The sequence below is a fragment of the Anabrus simplex genome, chromosome 1 (genome assembly GCF_040414725.1).
Source record: "Anabrus simplex isolate iqAnaSimp1 chromosome 1, ASM4041472v1, whole genome shotgun sequence".
NCBI lineage: Eukaryota > Metazoa > Arthropoda > Insecta > Orthoptera > Tettigoniidae > Anabrus > Anabrus simplex.
This window is the reverse complement of record NC_090265.1, coordinates 188,242,682-188,267,251: the sequence shown is the minus strand read 5'-3', so window position 1 is coordinate 188,267,251 and position 24,570 is coordinate 188,242,682. Positions and strand designations below refer to the sequence as shown.

Genomic DNA, 24,570 nt, shown 5'->3' with positions numbered 1-24,570 from the left:
TCCTATAAATGAATATTTGCCCCAGTTTGTCCTCTTGAATTCCAACTTTATCTTCATAAAGTATCATAAAATATCCACAGTTCATTTATTGAACAATCGTAACCACCCCACACCCACGCTCTCTCTCTCTCTCTCTCTCTCTCTACAAGGACACACTTGTCAGTCAAGAAATTGCACCAGATCGTTTCTCCTCTCATCTGCTGGTCGCAGTAACATTCTTTATTATTTAACGTGCTCAAAGATAGAATGCTGCCACCCCACAATTGTATATTCTTTCACTCACAACATTGTAAATGGAATGAAATACTGAATGAAGGAAACAATACGCCCAATTGTTTGATTACAGTAGACGTTCAATATGCCCCCCTCTTATTTCAGCGTACAGTTCATAATGGTGGACTCTGTTCAGGATGTATGGTGTGTCACATATTAGCTCTGTCTCCCACTTCCCACACCTTCCCTACACTATAGGTCCACAATCCCGAAAGTGTGAAATTTATGGCATTGAACACTGTGGACTCTCAAGTTTCAGTGCTTTTAAATACCAATATTTGTTAATATTATTGGGTTTATGTCACACTAACAGCCCAGTATTTGATTGACTTATTAATATAAGGGGCAGAGCTAATCTGAAGATAACCTTAACAAAGATGTGAGGTCGCAGTCCTTATTAGTTCCCATGTCATTATCTTGCTGGGTAATTTGTTCTGTTTTCTCAGAATATCACTGCAATGTAAGATTATTTAGTGACACATACCAATAAATTATACACAACACTCCAGTGCACCAAGAATCAAACAAGTGGCAATGTTCTATCGAAGAGTTTGCCACACCATGTCGTCTAGATCGCAGCATTATCGATTTTCTCGCTGGAAATTACGAGCTGTCCAGTATTGTTGTGGTAAAGTACCATATTTACTTGCCTATAACACTTCCACCTTAATTTTACACTATTTTTGGAAGAAAAAATAATCAGAAAAATGTTTCACGTGATCAGGTAGCAAGTGCAATATTTAAGTTAATGGTAAACCCACACGCTTATGCACTACCTGTGCCTTAGCTAATTTCTCCCCCTTCTATAGACTTTTCGATGCCCTTCGAGCTACGGGCTACACACCCCGTACAGCTGTGTGTAGTTTGTATTAGCATCCAGTGCACAGGCAGGAGTGAAAATGAGCAAGAAAACAAGTTTTATAGTATCTCTCAAATTGAATATGTTAGAATACGCTGCGGAAAACTAAGTGAGAGGAGAAAGTCCGAAATATGCAAGTGCAGCAGTTTATGATTTGTCATTGGCATAACCAGACAGACAAATTACTGGCAGCAAAGAAAACATCTATATCTTTCCATGGTCCAAAGAAAGGAATATACAAAAATGTGGAAATGAAATTTCTTAAGTGGATTAAATAAGCAACAGACAATGGCAATGCTGTAAATCATGAAATGGTGCCGTTTAAAGCACGTGAAATTGTACGAAGTCTTAGTATTGCAGGGAAGGGTTTTAAAGCAAGTAGAGAGTGTTCAGAAAGCTTTACGTGCCGAAATGGACTAAGTTGCAGAGATATCACTGTGCCAGCAGCTTCCATCAGATTACACCGACAAAGTGATTGAACTTCACAGCTTTGTCGCAAGACTTTGGAAACAGCATCAGTTTCTCTTGTCTCAAATTGACAACACCGATCAGATGCCACTTTTCTTCGATATGCCATCATATACCACAATCAATGTAGTAGGTACATCAAGCGTTCAAGTTAAAACTACTGGAAATTATAAATTATGATGTGCTGTTATGTTAGCGGTGACCACTGATGGCAGAAAGCTTCAGCCATATCTCATATTCCAAAGGAAAACTCTGCCAAAAGTAGATTTTCTTACGGGCATACTTGTCTGAGTACAAAAGAAAGATTGGATGGAGGCCGAATTAATGAAGGACTGGTTGAAACCAGTGTAGGAACGTCGACCATAAACCCTGGTGAACAAGAAGTCAATGCTGATGTTAGCTTCTGCGGCCACTTAGTGGATGCTGTGAAAAAGCAGATTAACATAATGCAGACCTGTCCGGCCATCATCCCAGAAGGTCTTACTTCAATTATACAGCCAGAGAACACCTCTATAAATAAGCCATTCAAAGATCATGTTCGGAGGTTCTACACAAGTTGCATGGTAAAGATAAGCATGAGATGGAAAAAGACAGCAAAAGTAAGCGACAGTGCTTTTTTGTAATCTGCAAGTGGATTGTAAGTGTGTGGGAATTAATCGCACCTGATATTGTCCAAAATGTTTTTAAGAAAACACAAATTTCTTCTGCTCTGGGAAGGGGAGAGTGAAAATTTGGATTTGGACCAGCCATGTGACTATGTAAGTAGTGACAATAGCGATGATTTCACTGACTGATATGAAGCACACTTGCAGAAAAGGTAAGAAGAAATTAATTTTTAATAGCTATATTAAAATATTTTATAAAAGTCAATCAATATTACAACCAAATATTTCATATTTCAGGCAGTTGGCGTATAAGAACACTGCAATGCTACGCAGCCTTGAACTCGGCTCTATGCAGTCCCATGTTTACTATGGCATAGCACTTAGTCATGAGACTAGTTTAGCAGTAGCTATGAATGAGGGGCTTGATACAACACTGTTTAAATGTGCTAATATCACTTTTTGCATAAATAAAGTATAGATGAAAATACATAACTATTTTTGTGTGTTGATCTGAAGACTTTATATGTTCCTCTTTCTGCTTTTAAACAATTGCAACCTAACCTATATTACCGTACATGAAATGTCCACGTATTACATCCTCCCCAATTTTTTAAGATAAAAGTTGGGAAAAAGAAAGCGCGGGTATTATGGGTGAGTAAATACAGTACAACTTTGTTCATACCTCTTTCTAATACAGTGAAAAATATGGGAAATATCAATAGCAGTCGAGTGAAAATTTAGGTCCAAAAACTGATAACTAGCTAGATGGAGAGTTGCTATGGAGATCATCCTGGCAACGTTTTAAGGGTTTGCACATCTCTCTGTACTTTTTAAATATTAACCCGTTACTTGGTTTTCATAATGAAATGTTGTTATCTGCTTCTGACACAATATAAATAAATAAATAAATAAATAAATAAATAAATAAATAAATGAATGAATGAATGAATGAATGAATGAATAAATAAATAAATAAATAAATAAATAAATAAATAAATAAATAAATAAATAAATAAATCTATCTGTGTGAAAGAGGAGGAGGAATGAGATGAAGGACTGAACAGAAAGAGAACCAAATCCACTAATATCTGTTTATAATACCACTACATTATATTTGATACCAAATAATAATGATTTAAAAAAACGACAAATGCATATTTCTGAAAGACATATAACAGGTCCCACAATGATACAAAGAGGTATAAAACCTATTTTGCTCCTATTTTGACATACTAAGCAAAAATGTGGACTACAAATCCAGAGAAAAAGATAAGAGTCCAGAAGTAGAAATGAAGTCCCTAACAAGCATGCTTGGAAAGACAAACAAGACTTGTAGAAGGGATGCAGAAATTCAGGAAAGACAGGGGACAGAGAAGTTAAAAGACTGAACAGAGACCAGTAGACTGATGTGGTTTGTCCACGTTGGCAAAATGGTAATAATAAGAACCCGTAGAGTAATCATGAAATGTAAGATAATTGGAACAAGACTGATCACCATAAGACCTATCTGTGTGACATAAAGCAGATTGTAAAAAAATATTTTTAAAATATAAAAAACTGAGGGGGAAACCAAGGAAGAGGTTGATAAGCAAAGTAAGGGGAAGCAGTGGAGAGCAGAAGTGTGAACTGGTCCAGTGTGTTCAGAAAACAATGATAGAAGAACAGACAGAGTTGTTGGTTATCGGTCCATTACCCTACCTAACAGAGTCAGATAGAGGTTGTGGAAGAAGAAGATTATTATTATTATTATTATTATTATTATTATTATTAATATGTGGAAATAAAGTGGTCGGTGACATGAAAATAAATAGAGGAATATTACAAGGAGATGCTCTATCACCCAAGTTGTTCGTAATTGCTATGGAATCGTTAAGCAGAATCTTAAATAAGAATTGCGAGAAGATCCAAGCAGATGAACATGGAAGAATTGAGTGCAACCACCTCATTTTCATCGATGACATCAAATTGTTCGCCAAAGATGCGCAGACATTGAACGAGCTGAGCCAGTGGACGAATCAATGTCTCAACAACATGGGTTTTACAATCAATCAGCAAAAGTCAGCGAACAATATCAATTCGAACCATATATCTGGAGAGAAGATAAATGACGTGGAAGGATACAAATACCTAGGAATATTAGAAGACTCGAGGAATGTAATTAAACCCGAGAATAAAGTTATCATAGCCAACAAGATCGAATCACGGGTAACAAATGTATGCCAAACAAAGTTGCACGCGAGAAACCTGTTTGGAGCAATAAATGAGTATGCGTTGTCAACTATTTACTAATATATTGGCCTGATTCCGTACGAGCACGAAGAATTTAACAACATTGATCTAAAGGTGAGAGGAATCTTGAGAGAGCATAATATCGTCAGAACAGCAGGTAATATGGAACGACTGTACCTGAAAAGACATAAGTTAGGAAGAGGACTACAAAATGTTTCTGAGAAGGCCGAATTGATTTTACCAGAACTATGTAAATATTTGTCAACAAACACAAGAACGAAGTTTATCGCAGAAAGTGAAAGAAGAAATGCAACCCATCTGGGACTGCTTGAAGAACATCTGAAACGTAAGTACCTAATTGAGAACGGAAACGATGTAACGGTAAAAGTAGTTAAGCAGAAACAAAAAGAGATGCGAATGGATCAAATCATGGCTAAGTCAATGCATTCCACATTGTTCCGTGAACAACAGGAGAAATTTGTAGATGTAAAACAGTCATCGTTATGGCTAATGAGGGGAAGAAGGAATGTTCTGTAAGATACAAGACAGAAACATCTTCTTTAATCATGGGAGTATATTCCAGAGGTGGCCACACTGCAACCAAGGCAATAAGACACTAGACCATCTGGTAACACAATGTGGACGAATGCTTAATTTGGATTACAAGAAACGCCACAATGACGTTGTCAGATGCTTGCATTTCATGTTCACAAAAAAGTATAGGCTGAATAATTCTAAGAAAATAAAGAACTATAAAGTGGAAAATGTCATATCCAATCAGCGGATTAGAATAAAGTCAGACGTCATCATACAAACTGAGCTTCGCATTGAACACAACAAACCGGATCTGATGATACATGACCTTTTAAAGAATTGTATCCTGTTAATTGAAGTTGGAATCACAAACAAAAATATCCTAAAACATACTGAAACCACTAAAGGAAGAAAGTACGAGATGCTAGCCAACGGATTCTCACTTATGTACAATGGAGCCAAGGTGATGATGGTCCCTGTGGTAATAATGTGGGACGGGCTAGTTACCAACTTGTTCAAGAAGGACATGGACAAATTGGAAGTGAGCAAACAGCTACAGGCCTACCTATAGACCATCGTACTAAAAAGAACGTGTGAGAGTGTGCTAATCGACTTCAGACGAGGCAACTTGGATAACGAGTTGTGGACGGAGGACTTACAAAGAATGATGGACCAGATGGAGGCGGTCCTGGTGCCGTAAATGGTGTGCAAAAAGTGTGTATATAAATGCGCAGAATCATTGGATGTAACATGGACTTGAAAACTAATTGAATAAATTATTTATTATTATTATTATTATTATTATTATGATGATGATGATGATGATGATGATGATGATGATGATTATTTAACACCTAAAGATGAATCAACATGAAGAAGTGTTCTGTAATCAGCACATGGAAATACTATTAGACACTTGGAAGATATTACGAGCTAACTACTGCAACCATCATAAACACTCAATAAGTATCATGAAATAAGTAGATACATAACAAATTGACTACTTATTTTTTAATCTGATTAAATTGCATTCTAAACAGAATACTCAATAAATGATTGACAAAAATGTAATCATGCATATATTAAAACTTGTTACACATTAAGTGATGTAAATATACAATTTCAAACATAATGACATACCAATTATTTGCAGAACCAGGGTAATTTGTCAAGAGACTGGCAGCGTCAAATAAGTTTCGCAGATGTCCACTTCGATAACGAGCCACAACACTATCTTCCATGTCGATACATACAGCCTGAAAATTAATACTTCAAATTTGTAAAATTGTGGATTCGGGTAATGAATGTTATACTCATATACAGGCTTGCCATATTCTGTTCAATAAAACCAAAACAGAAATATACATGATAAAAATTGGTAGTTACTGACAAAAGGGCTTTATTTATTTAATTTTTTAGGCAACATAGGACTACTTTAGTCAGGTTTATGGAGGTTTTTCTCCTTTTTGTCAGTCCATTATTGTTTTATCCTTTCTGAACGTAATTTTCTTTCTGATTCTGGAATCACTCTTCCTATTCTCCAAAAAAACTTTATTTATTCATTCATTCATTTATTTATTTATTTATTTAGGTAAGCAAACCTTATATTCAATTTAAATACATCAATTTATCATACTGTGATACTTATATTTACAATAGTTAAGGTTTCTTATTTTACCAAACTTTTTTTTTTTTTTCAGAAGTACTTTGATTTGTTTTTCACTGCATATAAGTTCATAAAATTCAGCACGAGACACATGTGATGTATTATGCTGTCAAGAATGGCCCAAATGGATGATGGAGTTTATCTATTCTATAGAAATACAATTCTGAATTGCACACAATGAAAACCACATACCAACATGTGCACCAAACATGGAGGAAACAGAATCTGAAGTTGTATTAACCCATTAGTGCATAAAGTTAATTCTTTGTGTTTTATTCCAATTTATCTATACTTTCCTCTCTTAATAATTGCAGAAACACGTTCCAACAATCAGAAAGATCATACAAATGATAGTTTTATTTACACGGGTCGTCCGATATATCGAACGCTATGCACTAAGGTCAGTACAACAACACTAGTTACTCAGCATTATATTGTACAATAATGTTGCAAGCCAGGTAGTGTTAGAGAGTTGGATTATCTTATCCAATTTACACTGTAAAGTAGATCTACAATTTCCACTATTTATTATTTATTTAGCGTATGGCAACACATTGGAATATACAACAATATATAAATCGTATACTAAAAAAGTATGGCCTTATTACTATTAGACATGAAACAGAGTATACAATGACAGTGTATGCACTTATATTGTGAGAGTCAATTTGTCTATCCAGTTAACAGCATCTGGAGTCAAAGATAGAAAGTCCTTCAGATCTCCTGAGTATGACATAATACTACACTGCTGCACAAGATGGATCAGGAATTTTGTTACACTTGTAGAGGAAGTCTTTACATAATCCATGGTTTGTACGAATCCTGTTGGCAGTTTTCCACGTATGTCGAGGCAGATCAAAGCCAGCTGGTTTAGTTTGGGTATTTAAAACAGTTATAATGTCTGGTGGTGCATGTTGAATCCAATTTTTTTCCCAATGATCATTTATATTGAAGCCTGTATTGAAAAGTTCAACAGCAGATTTAATTGCTGGATGTCTGGATTTTAACTTGCCAGATATTGCACTTGGAATGTAGTCATGAATTGGAAGGTCTGGGTGATCCAATATTTTCTTATATTCACGTAACAAAGCATCCTGTCTTCTCAGTGCAGGTGGATGAATGTGACTTAAAGTTGGGAGCCAAAATGTTGGTGTAGCTTTTAGACAACCTGTAATTGTACGCATTGTAGTATTGAGCTGGATGTCGAGTTTACTGGTATGGTTGCTGTTCAGCCAGACTGGAGCACAATATTCTGCTGTACTATAGACTAGTCCCAGTACAGAGCAACGAAGTGTTGCAGTTGTTGATCCCCATGTAGTACCACACAGCTTTTGAAGGATGTTGTTCTTGGAACGGATTTTGGCTGTTGTATTATTCAGGTGTTGTCGATAAGTTAGGGATCTGTCAAGTGTGACACCCAAATACTTTGGAGTAGGATTATATTTAACTAGATTTTCATTAAAATAGATTTTCAGTTGTCGATTTGCCTGTTTGTTATGAAGATGAAAACATGAAGATTCTGTTTTACTTGGGCTTGGTGTGAGTCGCCACTTGTTGTAATACTGCCATAGGACTGAAAGATCGTCTGTCAATGTCCTTTCAGTATCCTCTTCTTTTTCTTCTTCTTCTTCTTCTTCTTCTTCTTCTTGCGTTACGGCCTCTGTAGGACCACGGACAGCTCCTTCATGGATTGCATTTTCTTCTTCTCCTCCCAGAACCTCTTCATCCTTTCTCTTCTTCTCTCCCACTCTTCTCTACTGATGGCAATGGCTAGATCATCTGCATAAGCAAATTTCCTGCTTACAGTATGAGGGATGTCTGCAATATATAGATTGAAAAGGACTGGTGCAAGTACAGAGCCCTGTGGAAGACCATTTTTCAAAGTTCTTTGCTTACTGATTTCCTTGCCCAGGATAACTTGAAATATCTTTCACATAGCATGTTATTTATTAATTGGGCTAGAGTTCTGCAGGGGATCACTCTTAAGAATTTTAAAAGGAGGCCCTCTCTCCATACTGTGTCATAGGCTGCTGTCAAATCAATAAACACTACAGACGTCTCCATACCATCTTGAAAGCCTGCCTCGATATAAGTCGTAAGACTAAGGACTTGATCTGTACAGCTCCTCCCTGTTCAGAAACCAGCTTGTTCATGTGGGATATGATCCATAATTTTGCTGTTAATTCGGTTTAGAATCAATCTTTCCAATAGTTTATAGCAAGCACTGAGGAGAGCTATAGGGCGATAGTTTTCTGCCTTATTTGTTTCCTTTCCTGGTTTAGGAATTGCTATGATTTTTATTCCCTTTAGCTCTTTAGGAATGCGACCAGTCTTCAGGATATCACTACAGAACCTTGCTAACCATAGTTTGGCATATGGACCAGTATTCAGTAGGAATTCATTATGTATACCGTCAAACCCACAGGCTTTCCCAGCTTTTATACTTTTAAGTGCTGTACTAACCTCTTCTTGCGTAAATGGTTGTGAATATTCTGTATGAGTTTGGCAATTAGCTTTGACTTTTCTAAGTTCCTGTTTTACCATTCTTGTATGTGTTTTATCTCTAGGAGATCTTGATAAAGAGACGATTCGATCAGCAACTTGGTTAGATGATACCAGGGTTCCCCTCCTTTGAACAGGTGGGCTAGCTCCAAGCTTCTTCAATAAGCTCCAAGCTTTTCTACTGGAATGTTTGAAGTCAAGATTTTTTGTAGTTTTCATCCATTTCTCCCGACGAGCTACATCAAGTGTTCTGAGCAGTTCCTCTCCAATTTCATTGTCACCACTTCTGAGAAATTCTTTATAAAGGTCCTGACTTTCTTTATTCCAACCAGGTATATAATTCTTTCGATAACCTCTTGGGATATGTTTTTTAGCTGTTGATATTACAACGCCTACAAATTCTGCCAATCAGCTTTCTGGAAGTTCCATCTTGGTATAGGAAAAGATGAGATGACAGGGACCTGGATACCAAGTTCAAGGAGAACAGGTCTGTGCTGGCTTTTGGGGAAATCTTGAAGAACCTTTCTGTTGGCGTGAAGAGGTTGATTTGTAGTATCCTTAGAGACAAAAATAAGGTCAGGATTGTAATCTTTGTTCCAAGCAGCTGATCGGAGGGTGGATGGATCTTTGGCATCAAAAATTAGGTGAAGGTTGTTTTCATCTGCCCAGTTTGACAAGTGTTCTCCATTTATATCATTTGAGTTGTACCTTCAGTCAGTATGATGGCTATTGAAATCACCACAGCAAACTGATGGATATTGATAAACTTCCAGGACATGTGATGGCCAAAGGATTGGAGGAGGTTTGTATACATTTACAATTATTAATTCACCAACTTTGATTGTAATTGCATGGATGTCATCATCTGTTGATGTTGTTAATAGACAGGTATCTGCAATATTACTATGAACATATGTTATATTACCATAATGATGATGATAGGTTATCCCTATCACATCATATCCAGGAATTCTTGCTCTCCTTCTGGCTTGATCTTCATTCTCTATATGAGATTCCTGTACAAGAAGGACGTCTACTTTATATTTTTGTAAAAGCCTTGAGATATATTGACATTTAGATGTACTGATGCCTTCTATGTTGATCTGACAAACACGGATGTTCTGTCCTAGTTTCAATGTCTGGTGGTGCTCAAAAGGACCGATATTTACTTCTGAAGAATTATACATGTGCATTATGGCCAGGAGATCAACGACTGTTGATAGTTTGGCCACCAGTGAGTTACTGTTGCTCGCTCAGCACCACCCAGGGGACACGTGTAGGGTATTGAAGAGGTAAATTCCTACGTACGTGAGCAACGATCACCCCCCTACAATTTCCATTAAAGAGTTATCACAATACTGTATACACTATTTACGGTTATGTATGTACTGATGATGATATACACAGAAGCATTTCAGGTGAAGTCCAAACTGGTCAAGGTGATCCACTCTTCGGGTGCCACTATAGGACTTGAACAGCTTTCATTGCGGTACAGACACTTTGCATATTTGTTTACGCTAGACCACCTTGGTGCATCGCTTATCTCTATTTGTTTGTAGTTCGTACCAGAGCCCTTGCTGGCGAGATGTAGTGTTTACAGTGCGCTATGTCTTCTGGTATAGGCTAGAGCAATTTGTTACTTTCATTGTCCTGTCTCAGTCTCATCCTTGGCTTTGACAATATGAAAGTGACCGAGGTATGAGCGATGCTAGTAATACCATTCCTTGTGCAGCCAGTCCCTGCAATGATTGGTGTGAAAATATCGCCCATACAGTCGGTTGGTGCATGCATTTCAGTGGGCTTGGCAGACTGATATGCAATAGCAACTTCTGGCTCGGTGAGGAAAGCAACGGGAAACTACCTCACTCCTCATTTCCCTAGTATGCCTCTTCAGTGACGCCTAGGCTGACTGTGATAGCCTTTGGTGGAACTGTGGAGGATCAGACCAGCCTTCGGGCTGAATACCCAACATAACACACACCAGCAGTGACAACAGTTGTCATTCCAGTGCACCAGCAACGCATCACCAAAACTCCTGCATTCGTATGATCCCCTTCTTCTTTCTATTGTCCGCCTTTCTTTGAAGGGGGCACTTCTCTGTCTGATTTTCTTGAAATGTCCCAGTTGCACTTATTCCCTTTGAAGCCAGATGCCTTACCAATTTCAGGAACGTAAAGTAGTTGTCAAAGAATATTGTATGCACCATGTTTGATTCAGTTCCACCTGCATCAATGAGAGGCAGGACTACACTTCCTCCAAGTCCAAATTACTTCAGCCTTTCATTTTACATTGCTGTATACACTTGGAAATGTGCAAAGGTATTCTATAACCTGTAACATCTGCAAGCTCCCCCTCGTATGTGCTTCTACAATTGTAGGGGTTAACCTTGGTTACCCTCTTCAATTGAAGATCCTCTGCGTGGTGAGGGGGACTAGTAGCTCCTTTCTTGCGATGCCGAATGGAGCCCTACTGGGTAACCATTCAGTATACAAGAAGGAGGAAGCTAAAGCACCACCCAACCCTAAGGTGTAACGCGACCCGTGCCGATGGGGTGCATGGAACATGGGAGATGTGTCCTGAACGGAGCCTTCGAGATACTTGGCGCCCTCTCGAAGTAAGTAGCCTTACCTGGGTATGCGGGGCTCTGCCTGGGCAGACATCTATTTTCCTAGCTACTCATGGGACCTAAATGAGTACCATAACTACCCATTAACCAGAGAGCTCTTCTGGGGCCTCCGAGAGGAACACCAGTTCAGCAACAACCGATGGGGACTCTTCGGAGATACCCTCGGACAGCACGACCTCGACAGTAAGAGAGCTCACTCTAGAGGTGGGAAAGAAGAAGAAAAAGAAGAAACAGCGCTCTGGCGCTGAGAGGAGGAGGTATAAGAAGGCTTTAAAGGCCCGGGAGCAGGCCAAAGAGGGCCTAACTCCTGGAGCTGAGAGGCCTTCTACTGCCAGGACAGCGACGACTGTGGGGGGATCCAATGGGCACAAGAGGCGGGACCCTGAAAAGGGCTCTGCTTCTAGGGCACAGAGGACTCCACCCACCAAGATGCCAGTGGGGAAACGACTTCTGTCGGGGGCAACCCCAGAAGAAGATTGGCAGACCCACAGAAAACCCAAGGTGGAGTATGCTAGGATAGCTAAAGCTGGGATCAGGATGGCCATAGTATCTGTAGGATATCCTGACCAGCAGCTAACCGAGAAACAGGTGTAATCTGTGGAGGAGGCTATCACCAATCTGACAGACGAGCTTCCAGAGCAGGGGCCCATTAAGCCTCAGTTCCTGGACTGCTATCTGTCGAGAGGTGCGGCCGTCATTATCGCAGAGAATGATGAGACTGTAACATGGCTTTCTAGTCTTGTTACAGGTATACAACCGTAGGAAGGAGCCAGGATCACAATTGTGGGCATGGATAAACTCCTTTCCTATAAGAGAGTCATGGTCTGGATACCAGGATAACCAAAGGACAATAACGTCCTTTTGGGACGAATGGCATGCCAGAACCATGGCTTAAATCCCAACAGCTGGAGGGTATACGACCGCAAGGAGGAGAAGAGAGGTGTCCGACTTGTGGTCAGCATGGACTCCAGAGATGTGGAGAAAGTGGTGGGGAAGAAGATCTTCTGCGGGGTGCATGTTGCTACCTTCACCTTGGTGGAGGGCAAGCGCGACAAGCAGAGGACCAACCCCACCACAGACAACACTGAGACCAGCAGGGGCGAAGAGCGGGAGCCCAGACAGGAACCAGGGCCAGCCAAGCCTCAAGATTCATCGCGGGAGACGGTGCTGCACGTTCCGGAGACCGCATAAGGTAAAGTATTGATGAAAGTAAGGAATGATTACTTTCATACAGGCAAACACACAACATTGTATAGCGGCCTCTAGGGTACTTATCAGAAGTATCCAGAAAGACAGGTTTTCGGTCGCCCTGATACAAGAACCCTGGCTTAGACAGGGGCATATCATGGGATTAAAATGTGCAGGCTTCACTCTATTCAGTGGAGTAGCAGAGGAAAAGCCTAGAGCATGTATACTAGTTAGGGCCGGTTCTACCACCTACTGGTAAAGTAGCGCGTAACCTGCCCTCCGCGTAAAAGGATGTTTCCGTTCGACCACCCCCAGGTAGCGCTATCGGCAGCATAAATCGTCATTACCCGGCGCGTAATTTATCGGCCACTTCGAGGGCCCGATAAGACTTTACCTGCCGGGCAAGTTTTGAGAGTTCAACTTTATTAGCTGTATTTCTGGTGACATACAACTTAAATTAGCTTAGTATACTGAAAAAAAAAAGCATGATACTCTAACAGTGGCCGATATTGTATTGCAGGATCTTGAACATTAATGCTTCCTTTGAGTTGCAACGGTCACACCAGCCTCTCGCATCGGTAGCTTAGGGAACACATTTTATAAGTCAAGCTTCCGTAAAGAAACTTTAACAAGGATATAAAATCGAAATCTATTTGAAAATCATTTCAAATGGGCTTTAATTTTCTACCTTTTCAGTTTTCAGACACGAGGTATAAGTTAATGTATGTATCTTAACTTGCTGAAGCGTTCTCGTAGCGTAATGGCTAACACGCTCACTTCGTAATACGAGGTATGCAGGTTCGAGTCTTTATTATGATGAATCATTTTTATTTCCATTATTAGCGTTGTGTTAATCTGTATGCCTCTTTTCATACGTTCTTTTGTTAATAACATATTTCATTGAAATATTTAATCACATTATTATGTCTATTAGGAAATTGCTTTATATATGTGCTACTTATAGAAAGTGATGTTATGATTAATAGCACATAGGACTGTCGCCCAGGTAGCAGATTCCCTATTAGTTGTTTACATAGTCTTCTTGTAAATTATTTCGAAGAAATTGGAAACTATTCCATTCTCGAATTCCTCTTCCTGTGAATGGATATTTATCCCGATTAGTTCTCTACATTTACAATACCTTCCAATTTTATCTTCATACAGTTAAACATTAGAATGAAATGCTTTATAAATAAATGGAAGCATGTGGAACTAAATGAGGTCACAGAACTAGTTGCAAATAGAGCATCATGGAGATACTTAATCAATTCACAGAACGCCTGCAGATAGAACGCTCAAAGGCAATAAGTCCGTAAAGATGTGTGTGTATATATACGTATATGGAAGCGCGTAAAAGAGAGTTGAGAACAACGGCAGGGAACAAAAATACATTTTAAAATGTAAATTAGAAATACGATGAAAACCTCCATACCTTCTATTACGGAGCGAGCGACTTGACCAATCTACTACGAGAATAGTTTTCAAAAACGCTGCCTTACATGACAGGTTATAACTGGCGTAAGAAAATGTAATCTCGAGATTTTAATCCCAATTAGGTATTGATATTGAAGATCATAGATTAAAATCTCAAAAGCTTGACATAAATTGTTGTCCATAACTCTTAAGACTCCCCTTATTAGGCTTTTTGGTGATAATCAGCAGACGCAAGCACAGGGAAATAAGACAATCGAAATGAGTTTCATGCATCTGACGATAGATAGCACCACACTCGAAAGCGAGAAGTTGCTGAAAATCAGTCTAGCCAACTTCGTATATCGGTGTCCAGCTCCGGGTAGCTACCTAGCGCTTGTGCGGAGGTGGTTGGATGCAAGCCAAAGTACCAGCCGATTTACACCTCCAGGTAGTTTACCTCCCGGGCAGCTGCCAGCCACTTTACCAGCAAATGGTAGAACCGGCCCTTAAAGATCATAACGCTGGGGCTATACCAGGCTTCATTACTACAGACCTTGCAGCAGTTCTAGTGAGATATGAAGAGGGCGGACAGTCAAGAGACTTGATTGTCTGTTCTGCATATTTCCCAGGAGACTCTGAATCTCCACCCCTGCCGGAGGAGTTCAAGAGACTGGTGATATACTGTAGGAAACAAGGACTAAACCTCATAGTAGGGTGTGACGCCAATGCTCATCACAGCATTTGGAGAAGTAAACACACAAACCAAAGGGGAGAGCATTTAATAGAAGTTCTATGTACAACTGATCTTGAGATCATGAACATAGGTGTTACCCCTACCTTCATCAATAACAGGAGTGAGGGGATCATAGATCTTACCCTGGGTTCCATGGGAATCATACAGAAATTTAAAGACTGGAAAGTTTCTTTGGAGCCTTCCTTGTCAGACCATAGACACATTGTGTTTCATATAGAGGGCTCCATCAAGATCCCACCTTATAAAAACCCTAGACGAACCAATTGGACGACTTTCAGGGAGGACGTGAGGAGGGGACTGGAAGGAGGACCCTCAAATATAATTAAGAACAAAGAGGAGCTGGAGCTCAGTGTGAGCTTTCTCACACAGACACTGGTTACCTCTTATGAATTACACTGCCCAATATTATAGGGAAGGATCCACCTTTCAATACTCTGTAGTAAGTTGAACTAAAAAGTAGTTACAACCTGTTTATTGGGACCGGTTTCAACACATTTCAAGTGTCATCATCAGCCAATTAGCAAAGATCTTAAAACAACTAACATATTGAACACAGGCAAGAAATTAACATTGTATCATATCGTAGCAATTCAGTTGATGTTCAAAACACAATAATCACAGTCAAGAGAGTAAACAGAACATCACTATCTTGCGCCGAAAACAAATATAGTTGAAGTTCATAAGCAGATCAAGTATGCACTTATGTAAAGTCATTGCTAGGCAGGTCTTGTAGGCATTTGTTTCTCCGGCCGAAGAGTAAAAGGTGACGTGAATGAAGTCTTAGGAAAACAGTGTAGGATTTAATTTCGTCAAATTCAACTTACTACGGAGTATTGAAAGGTGGATCCTTCCCTATAATATTGTACATCTTCTTATTTCTCTATTCAATACGGAACAATCATGAAGTTTTTAACTTTAAATTAAACTGCCCAGTCGTTAAGGCAAAAAGAGTAACAGGAAGCTTCGAGTGGAATAGTTATCTTGAACACCTGAGGAGAAACACACGAAGGCTCTGGAATAAATACAGGGAACTTCAGGATCAAGAAAGCCTAGATTCTTATAAAGAATCACAAAGAAGGTACAAGTCAGAAGTCAAAAAGGCTTCTAGGAAATCTTGGAGACAGTTTTGTGACTCAATTGAAAGTCATCATGAAGCGGCAAGGCTTCATAAAATTCTAACCTTGGATGGAAGGGCAAAGCTGGGCTCATTGGAGTCACCTTCGGGTGGATATACATCCACAGAGAGGGAGACCCTGAACTTACTGCTTGATGCCCACTTTCCAGGTTCAGCAGTCACGAATAGTGAAGTAGAATCGAGCGGATCCTTCAGACCCGATAGAAGTGGCTGGAAGGAAGCCGCAGAGATTGTTACCCCAAGAAGGGTGAAGTGGGCATTAGAATCTTTTGCCCCCTACAAAAGCCCAGGAATGGATGGAATCTTCCCGGCGCTTCTTCAGGAAGCGGGTGGGGTCCTTATACCATACGTGGTCAGAATTTTTAGAGCCTGTCTCACTATGGGGTACGTATACTCCTTGTGGCGTCAGGCGAAGGTAGTGTATATACCAAAACCCAGAAGGCCTTCATATACTAGACCTAAGGATTATAGACCCATCAGTCTAACGTATTTTCTTCTTAAGACCTTGGAAAAGACTGGTGGATAGACATATCAGGGAGAAAGTATTAAGGGACTGTCCCCTGCATCCTCATCAACATGCATATCAACCAGGGAAGTCGGTTGAGACGGCACTACATCAGCTAGTTTCTAGGCTGGAGAGTGCCTTGGATCAGCAACAACTTGCTATGGTTGTATTCCTAGATACAGAAGGGGCCTTTAACTACACATCTTTGGGCTCCATAGAACTTAGTCTAGAGAGAAGAGGAGTGAGCAGGATGGTCATAAAATGGATTATGGCCTCACTGCAGGGCCGTCAAGTTCTGTTTACCCTCAACGCAGTAATGTTGAGAGCTAATGCTAATATAGACAGGAGGTGTCCACAGGGAGGAGTATTATCACCAACATTATGGTGTCTGGTAGTGGATGAACTACTTACCAGGTTAAATGTTGGAGGAATTTATGCCCAAGGCTATGCATATGACATTAGCCTGATGGTGGTGGGAAACTTCCCCAGTACAGTTTCAGAGCTCGTACAGAGCTCCCTACGTAGGGTGGAAAGATGGTGCCACGACACGGACTTGTCGGTTAATCCCGACAAGACGGAGCTCGTGGTATTTACTAGGAGGAGGAGGAGGAGGCTAGACGGACCGTCAGAGCCTTCCTATTTGGGAAAAAATTAGTTAAGACAACCTCAGTTAAGTACCTAGGGGTAATCCTTGAAGCAAGACTGAGTTGGAAGAAACATATAGACCATAAGGTGGATAAGGCTCGGAAAATTATGTGGGCCTGTCGGAGGGCCGTCTGAAAGACTTGGGGCCTAGGACCTAAGGTGGTCTAGTGGCTCTATATTTCTATTGTACGGCCCATGATCACCTACGCATCTTTAGTCTGGTGGCCAGGTTCGGAGAGTAAAACTGTGACCACCAAGTTAAACAGTGTCCAAAGACTTGCGTGTTTAGGAATAACAGGGGCACTGGACACTACACCATTATGTGCAATGGAGGCCATCCTAGGTCTTCCCCCCTTACATTTATATGTTAAGGAAATAGCGGGAATGAGTGCCTACCGCCTCTGGTCAATCGGAGGATGGTCCTTCAAGAATCCGAATAGAGGTCATGCCTCTATTCTTACAAAGCTTCACCAGACCTGCCCTACGACAATGATGATCGGGGACCTGATGAAGCCTAGTTTTAATTTGAATTATAAGTTCACAGTGGTGATACCCACAAGGGAGGAGTGGGCCACGGATGCTGGGGCCCGTCTTAGGTCTGGGGGCTGTACATGGTACACAGATGGCTCGCGGACAGAGACGGGCACAGGCGCCGGGGTCTGGGGGCCTAAGACAAGGCTCTCCCTACCTATGGGTAAATACGCTACTATTTTCCAGGCTGAAGTATACGCAATACTGGCCTGTGCTGTATATATATGGAACATGCCTGGACACAGAAGATGCATCACCATTTGCAGCGATAGCCAGGCAGCATTAAAAGCACTATGTGCAGTTAAAACAACATAAAAAATGGTATGGGAATGCCAAAGGATGTTAGATCAGCTGTGTGAACTTAGCTCAGTTACCCTATTATGGGTCCCTGGGCACACAGGTATCAGTGGAAATAAAGAAGCTGACAAACTAGCGAAACAAGGCTCAAAAGGTCCTTTCATAGGACCAGAGCCCTTCCTGGGAGTGTCACTCCAAAGCGTGAAACTGGTAATATCCCAGTGGACAAACCAGTCTCACTTAAGCATTTTGAAGAGGTTAACTATAGCAAGGCAGGCACGTGAACTTATCAAAGGGCCTAGCCAAAGTTATAAAAAGGTCCTGATAAATTTGAATAGGACCAGAATGCGAATGGTAGTTGGACTGTTGACAGGCCAAAATACCTTACAGAGACACCTACACATCATGAAAATCAGTCAGGATCCGATGTGTACAAGATGCGGTAGGGAGGAGGAGACCTCCGCGCATGTGTTATGTCAGTGCGAGGCTCTTGCAAGGACTAGACATCGATACCTTGGCTCACATTTCCTGAGCCTGGAAGACATCAGGAATGCCAACATCCGTACACTGGTATCCTTTATAGGAGCACTAGGTCTGAACTAGGCAAACCCGTTTAAGGGACACAAAGGGTCTTCACAAAACTACGTGTGGAGCCCTGCGAAGGCAGGGTTCACCCATTCTTTATCTATCTATCTAACATCTGCAAGCTATTGAAAATATGAAATGAATAAACGGCGACTAAAATAAGTGTAAATAACAAAACAATTGCAGGAATAATTAACTCTGTAGAGCAACGAGCAACTCCCTCTCTCAAGGCGACAGTCATCAGGCTGACGAAGCTCCAGACTTACTTTATGACCTTACCTGTTACTGTTTAACCCCTGAAATTAAATTTGGGTAGCATGCCAGGTTCATCCATACTCTACTGATAAAAGACTTAGTGCAAGTTTCATTCCATGAGTTTACTCCCAAAATAATAAAAAATATATAACAAATACCACAATAATCATCACTTGATGAGATCAACACCTGTTCGCCGCTTACAAAGGGCAAATATACAGACAACTAAAACCAACAAAATAATTACTTGACGAGATCTACTCGTGTTTGCCGTTTACAAAGGCAAATATACACACTACTACCACCAACAAAATCATAACTTGACGAGACCTACTCGTTTGTCGCTTACAAAGGCAAATATACACACTAAAAACTATCAAGAAAATTATTTTCACTATATATACATTTCTTAACATACCTCCAGGTAAGAGTCCCACTACACTCTCCACTGTTACAGAACAAAAATTGTATTCTGGTAAAGAAAAGTACGACGACTTTCTCTACGTACGGATGCAACCTTCTTTACGAAGAGCATCCCTAACCTTATTTACACACTTCTTCCTCGACGTCTTGAGTCCTTCCCGACTGCCGCACAGGTTAGTGTGATGCCTCACGTTTCTCCAACTGAAACTGCATACTCGGCCGACGATTTCCTTTACCAAGAAGTAGCTCTGTGCACAACCACACATCCACTACCGAATGTAGATTTGGTACGCATCACCACATCCACTGTACATTATCTCGTAGAAGAATTGTAGTCTAATTATTATACAGAGTTGGAGTTACAAATAAACACTTAGTAGCGTCTTTTACATAACGGCCACCAGAAACTCGTTAGCATCAGCGACATATAGCGTGCTCACTCCGTAAAAGATACTCAAGAACAATAGAACATCGCCTAGGAATATGCGCAAAGTAGCTCCCGCGCGCCGGTCCGAGTGAGAAACACACAGAATCAGAAACACAAACACAATCAGAATGACTTGCCGCACACGCGTACACACTTATATAGGCTTGCTGCACGTGGTTATAGCGTCCTGGAAAGTTTACTAGTAGCAACGCTCTCACAGGCACTTCTTCACGCGTCACTCAGTCAACCCAACCTCGCTTAAAACAAAGCCCTCGTATTGGCTATCGTGCGTCTGATGTGACATTGAATGTCCACTCACGTATATCCACATTGATCCACTCCAATCTTCAGCCTATACTACCTGGGCGTACCCCGTGTTTCCAAGCCACTTTGTTGCAACACATTCAACTGACTTCAACCATCCTTCCTGATATAGTTGCTGTTTTCCCGGTTGCACAATCCTTACGGCTAGGCCATATTTACAGACTCTTACCCAAACGGGAATTTATACAAAATATAATGATGCACATATGCAATATTCCCTAACTACACATTCTTCTTATAATATTATGTTTTTACATTCTAAATAAACAAAATTACATGATTTACATGACTTTAACATTACAAATTATTTAACGAAATTTCCTAACCTAAAATTTGAGGATCGTACTTTCGTACGGTTACAAACCACTGCCAAAGGGAAGAAGTCTAGCAGAATTTCACAATTTTGCACATCTGCACATCATCTGATTTGGGGGGGACAGGAAAACAGTCACCAAATGAGATGTAGATTGTAATCTTGTCCACTTTGGAGTTGCTTCTTTTGTGTTACAATCAAACCTACTAATGCTTTCGAATTTTCTATCCGGGATATCGGAAACAGGGGTACTGACCCAATCTTATGTATGACTCTCTTTTCATATGACAGCTTCCTTTTGCACGTTTTTCTGGTTTTACAGTTCCATCTGTAAACTTTCAGTAATATTTTGACTACAACTGGACCTAGCCTTCCCTTTTTCATATTTTGTTGAAGCAATTTGCCCTTCACATTTACTCAGAAGTAGGTTTCTACCAGCATAATTTAGATTACCCTCATACTCATCTGTCATTATCATCAACCGTTTCACACCTGTCATCAGGAGGTTTGACATGTTGCTCCTCTCCAAATGTCAGTTCTTCCTCCAAAACTTCCAATATTTCACTCAACATCAAACTAGTATGGGAATACAAATATCTGAGACAGTAGGGCTCCCTGTGCATAGCGTCCGATTTTCAGGACAGCTATATTTATACGCCTCTGTCACGTCAATATTAAGACATAATTGACATCTTTGTGTGTCAGCAGATTCAGAGGAGTGTCAACAATATGGTCCATATCTAAGTTTACAATTATTGGAAATATTTGTAAATTCATAAATAAAAATCTCGACTGTTACATAAAACTCTGTACTATCTTGCCGCCATGCTCGCAATAAGTGTGATTCAACAATGAATGGTGAGGATAAAGATGATGCATTCTTGGTTCTTGTTAGCTATAGCCTTTCTGAAGCACAAGAAAGTATCGCAGGCTTAAAACCATGCATAAATATCATATAACTTTATTTTTTATAACGTCCGATTTTTCGGACGCTATGCACCAATGGGTTGAAAGTGGATTAGGCATTGGTATTTCTGCCATCTGTTGTACAAAAGAAGAGTCACTACTACACAGTGGACATGAAAAGAGTTTTAATTTATTTCAGTAACGTTACAATAATATACACCTAATGGATAAATGTAAAAATACCAGGACTTTTACTGAGTTGGCCAGCACAATTTTTCTGCCCTTGAATCAGGAACAATCTCAGTTTTTCAGGACATATTGACAACTCTACCTATATTGGATTTGAATTTATATGCCTTCGATTTCTATATGGTTGCACAGAATACTACAATGAAGGATCAAAAATTTTTCCATGACAAAGTATTTATCTTATTCGGGGCAATTCACATATTGTTTTGATAAGGGATATCAAGTCATATTGTAGGTTTCATAATAACTGTTATCATATAAAGTAGAAAATCAGAGAGGTATACCTGCATAATGACTTACCCTTGCTTTAATTTTAGCATTTTCTAGATCACGCAGTGTCTTCAATGTGGTTCCAGCATCGCCATCTGGGCAATAAAAGAAGCTATGGAAGGCATCATTCAAGTGAGGACGAGGCTGTACTTGATGATGCTGATTGCGTGGCCAATAACCACTTTCCCGTGGAATCTGAATCCCATACTCTTGAAGGACATGGGGCCAAAATGCACTGCCAATTTGATTACCACACTGACCAACTGCAAGGAAAGAAAATTACTTTGTAAAATATTACAGCAAGAAGAACCACATTAATAATAATATGCAGATATTTACATACAGTACAATAATAACTGCTACTGAAATGCCGAATGAAATCATTTATATATAAAGTTAGTAACATATGATCATACACACGGATGAACACAATGACAGGTAAATGTGAGAAGAGGGAGCAACAGAAAGGAGAGTTAGGGGGTTATGTCACAATAATAATAATGATGATGATGATGATGATGACGACGATATTTATACAAGTGGAGGTACATACTGTACTTCCCCAACTGCTCCGTCACTTCATTGTCTTACTTAGGAGACTTCCAGTGGTGTCTCAACGGCACACTAGCTGCCAGCATCTTGGAAATGTAAGGCAATACAACTGATGAGCCGACTGCTACAATGGGGTGAAACACTGGTAATTTCATGACTGGAAAGCCTAAAAGCTTGAATATTTTTAATAGTTGCAATCGATGAAAATAAATAATGGTTTATTTTGTATGTTGGGTTTTCATCCCGAAGGCTGGTTTGATCCTCCACAGTTCCATTAACAGCTGTCATAGTTGCCTAGGTGTCAGTGAAGAGGCATACTAGGAAAATGAGGAGTGAGGTAGTTTCCCGTTGCTTTCTTCACCGAGCCAGAAGTTGCTATTACATATCAGTCTGCCAAGCCCACTGAAATGCGTGCACCAACCGACCCTATGAGTGATATTTTCACACCATTCGTAACAGAGACTGGCTGCATAAGGAATGGTATTACTAGCATCGCTCATACCTGGGTCACTTTCATATTGCCAAAGCCAAGGACGAGACCAAGACAGGGCAATGAAAGTAACAAATTTGTTCTAGCCTATACCAGAAGACGTAGTGCACGGTAAACACTACATCTCACCACCAAGTCAAGGTTTATTCTGATAACTTGATTTTTAAATAAAAGCCAAAGGCAGGCATTTATACAAGTGGAGCCACATGCTTCCCCTAGTGCACCATCACTGCATTGTTCTCATAGGAGACTTGCAGTGATATCTTAACTGCGCAGCAGCCACCAGCATCTTGGAAAAGTGTGGCAATCCAACTGATGAGCCCACTGCTACACGGGGGTGAAACGCTGGTAAAACCTGAAGAGCTTGAATGTTTTTAACATTTGCTATCAATGAAAATAAATTATGGTTTCCTTCTAGGAACTTAACTTCTGATATTAAAGCCAAATGTAAGTGGAGGTACATACTCTTCCTAGTACACTGTCACTGTACTGTCCTACACAGGAGGCTTGCAGTGGTTGGCACATTAGCCACAAGCATCTTGGAAAGATGTGGCAATCAAACTGATGAGCCCACTGCTATACTGGGCTGAAACACTGGTAATTTCACAACTGAAAAAGCCTAAAGAGCTTGAATGTTTTCAAAATTTGCAGTCAACAAAATTAAATTATGGTTTCCTTTGGGAACTTAATTTTTTATGTTGTTTGAGTCATCAATCCACAGATTGGATTGATGCAGCAATGCATGACACCCTATCCTGTGCTAACCTTTTCATTTCTATATAACTACTACATCCTACATCTGCTCTGATCTGATTGTCATATTCGTACCTTGGTCTACCCCTACCATTCTTACCACCTACATTTCCCTCTCAGAAACCAGCTGTACAAGTCCTGGGTGTCTTTAAGATGTGTCCTATCATTCTATCTCTTCTTCTCGTCATCGATCTCCTCTCACCAATTCAATTCAGTACCTCTTCATTTGTGATTTGATCTATCCATCTTACCTACGACATTCTTCTGTAACACCACATTTCAAAAGCTTCTATTCTCTTTCTTTCTGAGCTAGTTATCGTCCATATTTCACTTCCATACAATGTCACGCTCCAGACGAAAGTCTTCAAAAACATCTTTTCAATTCCTATATCAATATACGAGGTGTACAAATTTCTTTTCTTAAGAAAGGCCTTCCTTGCTTGTACTAGTCTGCATTTTATGTGCTCCATAATTCTACCATTATTAGTTACTTTACTACCCAAGTAACAATACTCATCTACTTCCTTTAAGACTTAATTTCCTAATCTAATATTTCCTGCATCACCTGCTGCCTCTGTGGATCAGTGGTAGAGTGTCGGCCTCCGGATGCCAAGATAGCGGGTTCAAACCCGGCAGAGGTAGTCGGATTTTTGAAGGGCGGAAAAAAGTCCATTCGACACTCCATGTCGTACGATGACGGCATGTAAAAGATCTCTGGTGACACATTTGGTGTTTGCCCGACAAAATTCATTAAATCTCAACCATAGATGCCCAAGAGAGTTTCGGTTTACTC

At 40.2% G+C, this 24,570-nt stretch overlaps 1 protein-coding gene across 2 annotated transcripts in view; it reads right to left on the bottom strand.

Moving 5' to 3' along the window:
* LOC136863836 (tubulin epsilon chain) overlaps window positions 1–24,570 on the bottom strand; it is a 168,447-nt gene that overhangs the window by 124,410 nt on the left and 19,467 nt on the right. For both annotated transcript variants that reach the window (XM_067140174.2, XM_067140180.2), the window contains exons 2-3: window positions 22,013–22,245; window positions 6,109–6,224 (exon numbers count right to left, since the gene is read on the bottom strand). In XM_067140174.2, the coding sequence (XP_066996275.2) occupies window positions 6,109–6,224; window positions 22,013–22,245 (349 nt within the window). The remainder of the gene's footprint in view (window positions 1–6,108; window positions 6,225–22,012; window positions 22,246–24,570) is intronic.